This window comes from Lathyrus oleraceus, chromosome 2, assembly GCF_024323335.1.
Source record: "Lathyrus oleraceus cultivar Zhongwan6 chromosome 2, CAAS_Psat_ZW6_1.0, whole genome shotgun sequence".
Taxonomy (NCBI): Eukaryota; Viridiplantae; Streptophyta; class Magnoliopsida; order Fabales; family Fabaceae; genus Lathyrus; species Lathyrus oleraceus.
In genome coordinates, this window is record NC_066580.1 from 453,141,946 (window position 1) to 453,155,960 (window position 14,015).

General features: G+C 48.5%; 1 protein-coding gene across 1 annotated transcript; it reads left to right on the forward strand.

Annotated features, from left to right (window-relative positions):
* The first annotated feature begins 638 nt into the window (after positions 1–638).
* LOC127123688 (uncharacterized) lies at positions 639–12,294 on the forward strand. Its single transcript, XM_051053891.1, has 6 exons — positions 639–957; positions 2,998–3,456; positions 9,649–9,996; positions 10,102–10,263; positions 11,280–11,755; positions 12,073–12,294. The coding sequence occupies exons 1-6, from the start codon at positions 639–641 to the stop codon at positions 12,292–12,294; spliced, it is 1,986 nt and encodes a 661-aa protein (XP_050909848.1).
* Positions 12,295–14,015: the final 1,721 nt, after the last annotated feature.

The following is a 14,015-nucleotide window of genomic DNA, read 5'->3' on the forward strand; positions in this document are numbered from 1 at the left end:
GATGCAGATTACCGGATCAAAAAGTTTCGTGCGGAGGCAGAACAACGTATCAAGGAGTGTCGCGCAGAGGCAGCCCAGCGTATCAGGAAGTGTCGCGCAGAGTATCGTGCGGATGCAGAACAGCGTATAAAGAAGCTTCGTGCGGATGCAGAGCAGCGTATCAACGTGTTTCGCGTGGAATGTCGCGTGGAGACTGAGCAGCGCATCAAGGAGTGTCGTGTGGAGACTGAGCAGCGCATCAAGGAGTGTCGTGTAGAGTATGGTGCGGCTGCAGGGCAGCGTATCAACGAGTTTCGCGCGGTTTGGGAGGAACAATGAGATCAGCGACTGCACCGAAACCATCATGTTCGTCGGGTAACCGTTTCAATGACGATGCCTGTGATTTTGAATGTAACATTTGTTTCGATTTGGCTCAGGATCCAGTGATCACACTTTGTGGTCATTTATTCTGTTGGCCATGTCTTCATAAGTGGTTACATCATCGTTCTCATCCTCAAGAATGTCCCGTTTGCAAAGGCGTTGTTGGGGAAGAGAAATTGGTTCCTCTTTATGGTAAAGGAAGATCGGTAATTGATCCAAGAACGAAGATTCCTCCTCGTCCTTCCGACATTCATACGTTGTTTGGGAGCTTAGAGCAAATGTGTTTGTCTCGTGAGGCTACACAACAGTGTTTCAAGGAGTATATAGATCAGTGTATTGAGGAATTTTGTGTGGCTCAAGAGCAGCGTATCGCACTACTTCATGAGGCTCAAGAGCGGCATTTCCAGCAGCTTGAATGTCGTATCAAAGAGTGTCGTGCTGATGCATATTACCGGATAAAAAAGTTTTGTGCGGAGGCAGAACAACGTATCAAGGAGTGTCGCGCGGAGGCATACCAGCTTATCAGGGAGTGTCGCGCAGAGTATCGTGCGGATGCAGAACAATGTATCAAGAAGCTTCGTGCAGATGCAGAGCAACGTATATCCAAGTTTCGCGCGGAGTTTCGCGTGGAGACTGAGCAGCGCACCAAGGAGTGTCGTGCGGAGACTAAGCAGCGCATCAAGGAGTGTCGTGTAGAGTATGGTGCGGCTGCAGGGCAGCGTATCAAGGAGTGCCGAGAGGAGGCAGAGCAACGTATCAACGAGTTTCGCGCGGCTTGGGTGGAACAATGAGATCAGCGACTGCACCGAATCCATCATGTTCGTCGGGGAACCGTTTCAATGACGATGCCTGTGATTTTGAATGTAACATTTGTTTCGATTTGGCTCAGGATCCAGTGATCACACTTTGTGGTCATTTATTTTGTTGGTCATCTCTTTATAAGTGGTTACATCATCGTTCTCATCCTCAAGAATGTCCCGTTTGCAGAGGCGTTGTTGGGGAAGAGAAATTGGTTCTTCTTTATGGTAAAGGAAGATCGGTAACTGATCCAAGAACGGAGATTCCTCCTCGTCCTTCCGACATTCATACGTTGTTTGCGAGCTTAGAGCAAACGCGTTTGTCTCGTGAGGCTACAGAACATCGTTTCAAGGAGTATATAGATCAGTGTATTGAGAAATTTTGTGTGGCTCAAGAGCAGCGTATCGCACTACTTCAGGAGGCTCAAGAGCGGCGTTTCCAGCAGCTTGAGTGTCGTATCAAAGAGTGTCGTGCTGATGCAGATTACAGGATCAAAAAGTTTCGTGCAGAGGCAGAACAATGTATCAAGGAGTGTCGCGCAGAGGCAGACCAACGTATCAGGGAGTGTCGCGCAGAGTATCGTGCGGATGCAGAACAGCGTATCAAGAAGCTTCGTGCGGATGCAGAGCAGCGTATCAACGAGTTTCGCGCGGAGTGTCCTGTGGAGACTGAGCAGCGCATCAAGGAGTGTCGTGCGGAGACTAAGCAGCGCATCAAGGAGTGTCGTGTAGAGTATGGTGCGGCTGCAGGGCAGCGTATCAAGGAGTGCCGAGAGGAGGCAGAGCGGCGTATCAACGAGTTTCACGCAATTTGGGAGGAACGATGAGATCAGCGACTGCACCGAATCCATCATGTTCGTCGGGGAACCGTTTCAATGACGATGCCTGTGATTTTGAATGTAACATTTGTTTCGATTTGGCTCAGGATCCAGTGATCACATTTTGTGGTCATTTATTCTTTTGGCCATGTCTTTATAAGTGGCTACATCATCGTTCTCATCCTCAAGAATGTCCCGTTTGCAAAGGCGTTGTTGGGGAAGAGAAATAGGTTCCTCTTTATGGTAAAGGAAGATCGGTAGCTGATCCCAGAACTGAGATTCCTCCTCGTCCTTCCGACATTCATACGTTGTTTGCGAGCTTAGAGCAAACGCGTTTGTCTCGTGAGGCTACAGAACAGCGTTTCAAGGAGTATATAGATCAGTGTATTGAGGAATTTTGTGTGGCTCAAGAGCAGCGTATCGCACTACTTCAGGAGGCTCAAGAGCGGCGTTTCTAGCAGCTTGAGTGTCGTATCAAAGAGTGTCGTGCTGATGCAGATTACCGGATCAAAAAGTTTCGTGCGGAGGCAGAACAACGTATCAAGGAGTGTCGCGCAGAGGCAGCCCAGCGTATCAGGGAGTGTCGCCCAGAGTATCGTGCGGATGCAGAACAGCGTATAAAGAAGCTTCGTGCGGATGCAGAACAGCGTATAAAGAAGTTTCGTGTGGATGCAGAGTAGCGTTTCAACGCGTTTCGCGTGGAATGTCGCGTGGAGACTGAGCAGCGCATCAAGGAGTGTCGTGTGGAGACTGAGCAGCGCATCAAGGAGTGTCGTGTAGAGTATGGTGCGGCTGCAGGGCAGCGTATCAACGAGTTTCGCGCGGTTTGGGAGGAACAATGAGATCAGCGACTGCACCGAATCCATCATGTTCGTCGGGTAACCGTTTCAATGACGATGCCTGTGATTTTGAATGTAACATTTGTTTCGATTTGGCTCAGGATCCAGTGATCACACTTTGTGGTCATTTATTCTGTTGGCCATGTCTTTATAAGTGGTTACATCATCGTTCTCATCCTCAAGAATGTCCCGTTTGCAAAGGCGTTGTTGGGGAAGAGAAATTGGTTCCTCTTTATGGTAAAGGAAGATCGGTAACTGATCCAAGAACGAAGATTCCTCCTCTGCCTTCCGACATTCATACGTTGTTTGGGAGCTTAGAGCAAATGCGTTTGTCTCGTGAGGCTACACAACAGTGTTTCAAGGAGTATATAGATCAGTGTATTGAGGAATTTTGTGTGGCTCAAGAGCAGCGTATCGTACTACTTCATGAGGCTCAAGAGCGGCATTTCCAGCAGCTTGAGTGTCGTATCAAAGAGTGTCGTGCTGATGCATATTACCGGATAAAAAAGTTTTGTGCGGAGGCAGAACAACGTATCAAGGAGTGTCGTGCGGAGGCATACCAGCTTATCAGGGAGTGTCGCGCAGAGTATCGTGCGGATGCAGAACAATGTATCAAGAAGCTTCGTGCAGATGCAGAGCAACGTATATCCAAGTTTCGCGCGGAGTTTCGCGTGGAGACTGAGCAGCGCACCAAGGAGTGTCGTGCGGAGACTAAGCAGCGCATCAAGGAGTGTCGTGTAGAGTATGGTGCGGCTGCAGGGCAGCGTATCAAGGAGTGCCGAGAGGAGGCAGAGCAACGTATCAATGAGTTTCGCGCGGCTTGGGTGGAACAATGAGATCAGCGACTGCACCGAATCCATCATGTTCGTCGGGGAACCGTTTCAATGACGATGCCTGTGATTTTGAATGTAACATTTGTTTCGATTTGGCTCAGGATCCAGTGATCACACTTTGTGGTCATTTATTCTGTTGGTCATCTCTTTATAAGTGGTTACATCATCGTTCTCATCCTCAAGAATGTCCCGTTTGCAGAGGCGTTGTTGGGGAAGAGAAATTGGTTCTTCTTTATGGTAAAGGAAGATCGGTAACTGATCCAAGAACGGAGATTCCTCCTCGTCCTTCCGACATTCATACGTTGTTTGCGAGCTTAGAGCAAACGCGTTTGTCTCGTGAGGCTACAGAACAGCGTTTCAAGGAGTATATAGATCAGTGTATTGAGAAATTTTGTGTGGCTCAAGAGCAGCGTATCGCACTACTTCAGGAGGCTCAAGAGCGGCGTTTCCAGCAGCTTGAGTGTCGTATCAAAGAGTGTCGTGCTGATGCAGATTACAGGATCAAAAAGTTTCGTGCAGAGGCAGAACAATGTATCAAGGAGTGTCGCGCAGAGGCAGACCAACGTATCAGGGAGTGTCGCGCAGAGTATCGTGCGGATGCAGAACAGCGTATCAAGAAGCTTCGTGCGGATGCAGAGCAGCGTATCAACGAGTTTCGCACGGAGTGTCGTGTGGAGACTGAGCAGCGCATCAAGGAGTGTCGTGCGGAGACTAAGCAGCGCATCAAGGAGTGTCGTGTAGAGTATGGTGCGGCTGCAGGGCAGCGTATCAAGGAGTGCCGAGAGGAGGCAGAGCGGCGTACCAACTAGTTTCACGCAATTTGGGAGGAACGATGAGATCAGCGACTGCACCGAATCCATCATGTTCGTCGGGGAACCGTTTCAATGACGATGCCTGTGATTTTGAATGTAACATTTGTTTCGATTTGGCTCAGGATCCAGTGATCACACTTTGTGGTCATTTATTCTTTTGGCCATGTCTTTATAAGTGGCTACATCATCGTTCTCATCCTCAAGAATGTCCCGTTTGCAAAGGCGTTGTTGGGGAAGAGAAATAGGTTCCTCTTTATGGTAAAGGAAGATCGGTAGCTGATCCCAGAACTGAGATTCCTCCTCGTCCTTCCGACATTCATACGTTGTTTGCGAGCTTAGAGCAAACGCGTTTGTCTCGTGAGGCTATAGAACAGCGTTTCAAGGAGTATATAGATCAGTGTATTGAGGAATTTTGTGTGGCTCAAGAGCAGCGTATCGCACTACTTCAGGAGGCTCAAGAGCGGCGTTTCTAGCAGCTTGAGTGTCGTATCAAAGAGTGTCGTGCTGATGCAGATTACCGGATCAAAAAGTTTCGTGCGGAGGCAGAACAACGTATCAAGGAGTGTCGCGCAGAGGCAGCCCAACGTATCAGGGAGTGTCGCCCAGAGTATCGTGCGGATGCAGAACAGCGTATAAAGAAGCTTCGTGCGGATGCAGAACAGCGTATAAAGAAGCTTCGTGCGGATGCAGAGCAGCGTATCAACGCGTTTCGCGTGGAATGTCGTGTGGAGACTGAGCAGCGCATCAAGGAGTGTCGTGTGGAGACTGAGCAGCGCATCAAGGAGTGTCGTGTAGAGTATGGTGCGGCTGCAGGGCAGCGTATCAACGAGTTTCGCGCGGTTTGGGAGGAACAATGAGATCAGCGACTGCATCGAATCCATCATGTTCGTCGGGTAACCGTTTCAATGACGATGCCTGTGATTTTGAATGTAACATTTGTTTCGATTTGGCTCAGGATCCAGTGATCACACTTTGTGGTCATTTATTCTGTTGGCCATGTCTTTATAAGTGGTTACATCATCGTTCTCATCCTCAAGAATGTCCCGTTTGCAAAGGCGTTGTTGGGGAAGAGAAATTGGTTCCTCTTTATGGTAAAGGAAGATCGGTAACTGATCCAAGAACGAAGATTCCTCCTCGTCCTTCCGACATTCATACGTTGTTTGGGAGCTTAGAGCAAATGCGTTTGTCTCGTGAGGCTACACAACAGTGTTTCAAGGAGTATATAGATCAGTGTATTGAGGAATTTTGTGTGGCTCAAGAGCAGCGTATCGCACTACTTCATGAGGCTCAAGAGCGGCATTTCCAGCAGCTTGAGTGTCGTATCAAAGAGTGTCGTGCTGATGCATATTACCGGATAAAATAGTTTTGTGCGGAGGCAGAACAACGTATCAAGGAGTGTCGCGCGGAGGCATACCAGCTTATCAGGGAGTGTCGCGCAGAGTATCGTGCGGATGCAGAACAATGTATCAAGAAGCTTCGTGCAGATGCAGAGCAGCGTATCAACGAGTTTCGCACGGAGTGTCACGTGGAGACTGAGCAGCGCATCAAGGAGTGTCGTGCGGAGACTGAGCAGCGCATCAATTAGTGTCGTGTAGAGTATGGTGTGGCTGCAGGGTAGCGTATCAAAGAGTGTCGAGAGGAGGCAGAGCAGCGTATCAACGAGTTTCGCGAGGTTTGGGAGGAACAATGAGATCAGCGACTGCACCGAATCCATCATGTTCGTCGGGGAACCGTTTCAATGACGATGCCTGTGATTTTGAATGTAACATTTGTTTCGATTTGGCTCAGGATCCTGTGATCACACGTTGTAGTCATTTATTATGTTGGCCATGTCTTTATAAGTGGCTACATCATTGTTCTCATCCTCAAGAATGTCCCGTTTGCAAAGGCGTTGTTGGGGAAGAGAAATCCGTTCCTCTTTATGGTAAAGGAAGATCGGTAACTGATCCAAGAACTGAGATTCCTCCTCGTCCTTCCGACATTCATACGTTGTTTGCGAGCTTAGAGCAAACATGTTTGTCTCGTGAGGCTACAGAACAGCTTTTCAAGGAGTATATACATCAGTGTATTGAGGAATTTTGTGTGACTAAAGAGCAGCGTATCGCACTACTTTAGGAGGCTCAAGAGCGGCGTTTCTAGCAGCTTGAGTGTCGTATCAAAGAGTGTCGTGCTGATGCAGATTACCGGATCAAAAAGTTTCGTGCAGAGGCAGAAGAACGTATCAAGGAGTGTCGCGCAGAGGCAGACCAACGTATCAGGGAGTGTCGCGGAGAGTATCGTGCGGATGCAGAACAGCGTATCAAGAAGCTTCGTGCGGATGCAGAGCAGCGTATCAACGAGTTTCGCGCGGAGTGTCGTGTGGAGACTGAGCAGCGCATCAAGGAGTGTCGTGCGGAGACTAAACAGCGCATCAAGGAGTGTCGTGTAGAGTATGGCGCGGTTGCAGGGCAGCGTATCAAGGAGTGCCGAGAGGAGGCAGAGCGGCGTATCAACGAGTTTCACGCAATTTGGGAGGAACGATGAGATCAGCGACTGCACCGAATCCATCATGTTCGTCGGGGAACCGTTTCAATGACGATGCCTGTGATTTTGAATGTAACATTTGTTTCGATTTGGCTCAGGATCCAGTGATCACACTTTGTGGTCATTTATTCTTTTGGCCATGTCTTTATAAGTGGCTACATCATCGTTCTCATCCTCAAGAATGTCCCGTTTGCAAAGGCGTTGTTGGGGAAGAGAAATAGGTTCCTCTTTATGGTAAAGGAAGATCGGTAGCTGATCCCAGAACTGAGATTCCTCTTCGTCCTTCCGACATTCATACGTTGTTTGCGAGCTTAGAGCAAACGCGTTTGTTTCGTGAGGCTACAGAACAGCGTTTCAAGGAGTATATAGATCAGTGTATTGAGGAATTTTGTGTGGCTCAAGAGCAGCGTATCGCACTACTTCAGGAGGCTCAAGAGCGGCGTTTCTAGTAGCTTGAGTGTCGTATCAAAGAGTGTCGTGCTGATGCAGATTACCGGATCAAAAAGTTTTGTGCGGAGGCAGAACAACGTATCAAGGAGTGTCGCAATGAGGCAGCCCAGCGTATCAGGGAGTGTCGCCCAAAGTATCGTGCGGATGCAGAACAGCGTATAAAGAAGCTTCGTGCAGATGCAGAACAACGTATAAAGAAGCTTCGTGCGGATGCAGTGCAGCGTATCAACGCGTTTCGCGTGGAATGTCGCGTGGAGACTGAGCAGCGCATCAAGGAGTGTCGTGTGGAGACTGAGCAGCGCATCAAGGAGTGTCGTGTAGAGTATGGTGCGGCTGCAGGGCAGCGTATCAACGAGTTTCGCGCGGTTTGGGAGGAACAATGAGATCAGCGACTGCACCGAATCCATCATGTTCGTCGGGGAACCGTTTCAATGACGATGCCTGTGATTTGAATGTAACATTTGTTTCGATTTGGCTCAGGATCCAGTGATCACACTTTATGGTCATTTATTCATTTGGCCATGTCTTTATAAGTGATTACATCATCGTTCTCATCCTCAAGAATGTCCCGTTTGCAAAGGCGTTGTTGGGGAAGAGAAATTGGTTCCTCTTTATGGTAAAGGAAGATCGGTAACTGATCCAAGAACGAAGATTCCTCCTCGTCCTTCCGACATTCATACGTTGTTTGCGAGCTTAGAGCAAATGCATTTGTCTCGTGAGGCTACACAACAGTGTTTCAAGGAGTATATAGATCAGTGTATTGAGGAATTTTGTGTGGCTCAAGAGCAGCGTATCGCACTACTTCAGGAGGCTCAAGAGCGGCGTTTCCAGCAGCTTGAGTGTCGTATCAAAGAGTGTCGTGCTGATACAGATTACCGGATCAAAAAGTTTTGTGCGGAGGCAGAACAACGTATCAAGGAGTGTCGGGCAGAGGCAGACCAACTTATCAGGGAGTGTCGCGCAGAGTATCGTGCGGATGCAGAACAACGTATCAAGAAGCTTCGTGCGGATGCAGAGCAGCGTATCACCGAGTTTCGCGTGGAGACTGAGCAGCGCACCAAGGAGTGTCGTGCGGAGACTAAGCAGCGCATCAAGGAGTGTCGTGTAGAGTATGGTGCGGCTGCAGGGCAGCGTATCAAGGAGTGCTGAGAGGAGGCAGAGCAATGTATCAATGAGTTTCGCGCGGCTTGGTTGGAACAATGACATCAGCGACTGCACCGAATCCATCATGTTCGTCGGGGAACCATTTCAATGATGATGCCTGTGATTTTGAATGTAACATTTGTTTCGATTTGGCTCAGGATCCAGTGATTACACTTTGTGGTCATTTATTCTATTGGCCATGTCTTTATAAGTGGTTACATCATCGTTCTCATCCTCAAGAATGTCCCGTTTGCAAAGGCGTTGTTGGGGAAGAGAAATTGGTTCCTCTTTATGGTAAAGGAAGATTGGTAACTGATCCAAGAACGGAGATTCCTCCTCGTCCTTCCGACATTCATACGTTGTTTGCGAGCTTAGAGCAAACGCGTTTGTCTCATGAGGCTACAGAACAACGTTTCAAAGAGTATATAGATCAGTGTATTGAGGAATTTTGTGTGGCTCAAGAGCAGCGTATCGCACTACTTCATGAGGCTCAAGAGCGGAATTTCCAGCAGCTTGAGTGTCGTATCAAAGAGTGTCATGCTGATGCATATTACCGGATAAAAAAGTTTTGTGCGGAGGCAGAACAACGTATCAAGGAGTGTCGTGCAGAGGCAGACCAGCTTATCAGGGAGTGTCGCGCAGAGTATCGTGCGGATGCAGAACAGCGTATCAAGAAGCTTCGTGCAGATGCAGAGCAGCGTATCAACGAGTTTCGCGCGGAGTGTCGTTTGGAGACTGAGCACCGCATTAAGGAGTGTCATGCGGAGACTGAGCAGCGCATCAAGGAGTGTCGTGTAGAGTATTATGCGGCTGCAGGCCAGCGTATCAAAGAGTGCCGAGAGGAGGCAGAGCAGCGTATCAACGAGTTTCGCGCGGTTTGGGAGGAACAATGAGATCAGCGACTGCACCGAATCCATCATGTTCGTCGGGGAACCATTTCAATGACGATGCCTGTGATTTTGAATGTAACATTTGTTTCGATTTGGCTTAGGATCTAGTGATCACACTTTGTGGTCATTTATTCTATTGGCCATGTCTTTATAAGTGGCTACATCATCGTTCTCATCCTCAAGAATGTCCCGTTTGCAAAGGCGTTGTTGGGGAAGAGAAATTGGTTCCTCTTTATGGTAAAGGAAGATCGGTAACTGATCCAAGAACGGAGATTCCTCCTCGGCCTTCCGACATTCATACGTTGTTTGCGAGCTTAGAGCAAACGCGTTTGTCTCATGAGGCTACAGAACAACGTTTCAAAGAGTATATAGATCAGTGTATTGAGGAATTTTGTGTGGCTCAAGAGCAGCGTATCGCACTACTTCATGAGGCTCAAGAGCGGTATTTCCAGCAGCTTGAGTGTCGTATCAAAGAGTGTCGTGCTGATGCATATTACCGGATAAAAAAGTTTTGTGCGGAGGCAGAACAACGTATCCAGGAGTGTCGCGCAGAGGCAGACCAGCTTATCAGGGAGTGTCGCGCAGAGTATCGTGCGGATGCAGAACAGCGTATCAAGAAGCTTCGTGCTGATGCAGAGCAGCGTATCAACGAAATTCGCGCGGAGTGTCGCGTGGAGACTGAGCAGCGCATTAAGGAGTGTCATGCGGAGACTGAGCAGCGCATCAAGGAGTGTCGTGTAGAGTATTGTGCGGCTGCAGGCCAGCGTATCAAAGAGTGCCGAGAGGAGGCAGAGCAGCGTATCAACGAGTTTCGCGCGGTTTGGGAGGAACAATGAGATCAGCGACTGCACCGAATCCATCATGTTCGTCGGGGAACCGTTTCAATGACGATGCCTATGATTTTGAATGTAACATTTGTTTCGATTTGGCTCAGGATCTAGTGATCACACTTTATGGTCATTTATTCTTTTGGCCATGTCTTTATAAGTGGCTACATCATCGTTCTCATCCTCAAGAATGTCCCGTTTGTAAAGGCGTTGTTGGGGAAGAGAAATTGGTTCCTCTTTATGGTAAGGAAGATCGGTAACTGATCCAGAACTGAGATTCCTCCTCGTCCTTCCGAAATTCATACGTTGTTTGCGAGCTTAGAGCAAACGCGTTTGTCTCGTGAGGCTACAAAACAGCGTTTCAAGGAGTATATAGATCAGTGTATTGAGGAATTTTGTGTGGCTCAAGAGCAGCGTATCGCACTACTTCAGGAGGCTCAAGAGCGGCGTTTCTAGCAGCTTGAGTGTCGTATCAAAGAGTGTCGTGCTGATGCAGATTACCGGATCAAAAAGTTTCTTGCGGAGGCAGAACAACGTATCAAGGAGTGTCGCGCAGAGGCAGCCCAGCGTATCAGGGAGTGTCGCGCAGTGTATCGTGCGGATGCAGAACATCGTATAAAGAAGCTTCGTGCGGATGCAGAGCAGCGTATCAACGCGTTTCGTGTGGAATGTCGCGTGGAGACTGAGCAGCGCATCAAGGAGTGTCGTGTGGAGACTGAGCAGCGCATCAAGGAGTGTCGTGTAGAGTATGGTGCGGCCGCAGGGCAGCGTATCAACGAGTTTCGCGTGGTTTGGGAGGAATAATGAGATCAGCGACTGCACCGAATCCATCATGTTCGTCGGGGAACCGTTTCAATGACGATGCCTGTGATTTTGAATGTAACATTTGTTTCGATTTGGCTCAGGATCCAGTGATCACACTTTGTGGTCATTTATTCTGTTGGCCATGTCTTTATAAGTGGTTACATCATCGTTCTCATCCTCAAGAATGTCCCGTTTGCAAAGGCGTTGTTGGGGAAGAGAAATTGGTTCCTCTTTATGGTAAAGGAAGATCGGTAACTGATCCAAGAACGAAGATTTCTCCTCGTCCTTCCGACATTCATACGTTGTTTGCGAGCTTAGAGCAAATGCATTTGTCTCGTGAGGCTACACAACAGTGTTTCAAGGAGTATATAGATCAGTGTATTGAGGAATTTTGTGTGGCTCAAGAGCAGCATATCGCACTACCTCAGGAGGCTCAAGAGCGGCGTTTCCAACAGCTTGAGTGTCGTATCAAAGAGTGTCGTGCTGATGCAGATTACCGGATCAAAAAGTTTTGTGCGGAGGCAGAACAACGTATCAAGGAGTGTCGGGCAAAGGCAGACCAACTTATCAGGGAGTGTCGCGCAGAGTATCGTGCGGATGCAGAACAACGTATCAAGAAGCTTCGTGCGGATGCAGAGCAGCGTATCACTGAGTTTCGCGTGGAGACTGAGCAGCGCACCAAGGAGTGTCGTGCGGAGACTAAGCAGCGCATCAAGGAGTGTCGTGTAGAGTATGGTGCGGCTGCAGGGCAGCGTATCAAGGAGTGCCGAGAGGAGGCAGAGCAACGTATCAACGAGTTTCGCGCGGCTTGGATGGAACAATGAGATCAGCGACTGCACCGAATCCATCATGTTCGTCGGGGAACCATTTCAATGACGATGCCTGTGATTTTGAATGTAACATTTGTTTCGATTTGGCTCAGGATCCAGTGATTACACTTTGTGGTCATTTATTCTGTTGGCCATGTCTTTATAAGTCGCTACATCATCGTTCTCACCCTCAAGAATGTCCCGTTTGCAAAGGCGTTGTTGGGGAAGAGAAATTGGTTCCTCTTTATGGTAAAGGAAGATCGGTAACTGATCCAAGAACGGAGATTCCTCCTCGTCCTTCCGACATTCATACGTTGTTTGCGAGCTTAGAGCAAACGCGTTTGTCTCGTGAGGCTACAGAACAACGTTTCAAAGAGTATATAGATTAGTGTATTGAGGAATTTTGTGTGGCTCAAGAGCAGCGTATCGCACTACTTCAGGAGGCTCAAGAGCGGCGTTTTCAGCAGCTTGAGTGTCGTATCAAAGAGTGTCGTGCTGATGCAGATTACAGGATCAAAAAGTTTCGTGCGGAGGCAGAACAACGTATCAAGGAGTGACGCACAAAGGCAGACCAGCGTATCAGGGAGTGTCGCACAGAGTATCGTGCGGATGCAGAACAGCGTATCAAGAAGCTTCGTGCGGATGCAGAGCAGCGTATCAACGAGTTTCGTGCGGAGTGTCCCGTGGAGACTGAGCAGCGCATCAAGGAGTGTCGTGCGGAGACTAAGCACCGCATCAAGGAGTGTCGTGTAGAGTATGGTGCGACTACAGGGCAGCGTATCAAGGAGTGCCGAGAGGAGGCAGAGCAACGTATCAACGAGTTTCGCGCGGTTTGGGAGGAACAATGAGATCAGCGACTGCACCGAATCCATCATGTTCGTCGGGGAACCGTTTCAATGACGATGCCTGTGATTTTGAATGTAACATTTGTTTCGATTTGGCTCAGGATCCAGTGATCACACTTTGTGGTCATTTATTCTGTTGGTCATCTCTTTATAAGTGGTTACATCATCGTTCTCATCCTCAAGAATGTCCCGTTTGCAAAGGCGTTGTTGGGGAAGAGAAATAGGTTCCTCTTTATGGTAAAGGAAGATCGGTAGCTGATCCCAGAACTGAGATTCCTCCTCGTCCTTCCGACATTCATACGTTGTTTGCGAGCTTAGAGCAAATGCATTTATCTCGTGAAGCTACATAACAGCGTTTCAAGGAGTATATAGATCAGTGTATTGAGGAATTTTGTGTGGCTCAAGAGCAGTGTATCGCACTACTTCAGGAGGCTCAAGAGCGGCGTTTCCAGCAGCTTGAGTGTCGTATCAAAGAGTGTCGTGCTGATGCAGATTACCTGATCAAAAAGTTTTGTGCGGAGGCAGAACAACGTATTAAGGAGTGTCGCGCAGAGGCAGACCAGCTTATCAGGGAGTGTCGCGGAGAGTATCGTGCGGATGCAGAAGAACGTATCAAGAAGCTTCGTGCGGATGTAGAGCATCGTATCAACAAGTTTCGCGCGGAGTGTCGCGTGGAGACTGAGCAGCGCATCAAGGAGTGTCGTGCGGAGACTGAGCAGCGCATCAAGGAGTGTCGTGTATAGTATGGTGTGGCTGCAGGGCAGCGTATCAAGGAGTGTCGAGAGGAGGCAGAGCAGCGTATCAACGAGTTTCGCGCGGTTTGGGAGGAACAATGAGATCAGCGACTGCACCAAATCCATCATGTTCGTCGCGGAACCGTTTCAATGACGATGCCTGTGATTTTGAATGTAACATTTGTTTCGATTTGGCTCAGGATCCAGTGATCACACTTTGTGGTCATTTATTCTATTGGCCATGTCTTTATAAGTGGTTACATCATCGCTCTCATCCTCAAGAATGTCCCGTTTGCAAAGGCGTTGTTGGGGAAGAGAAATTGGTTCCTCTTTATGGTAAAGGAAGATTGGTAACTGATCTAAGAACGGAGATTCCTCCTCGTCCTTCCGACATTCATACGTTGTTTGCGAGCTTAGAGCAAATGCGTTTATCTCGTGAGGCTACAGAACAGCGTTTCAAGGAGTACATAAATCAGTGTATTGAGGAATTTTGTGTGGCTCAAGAGCAGCGTATCGCACTACTTCAGGAGG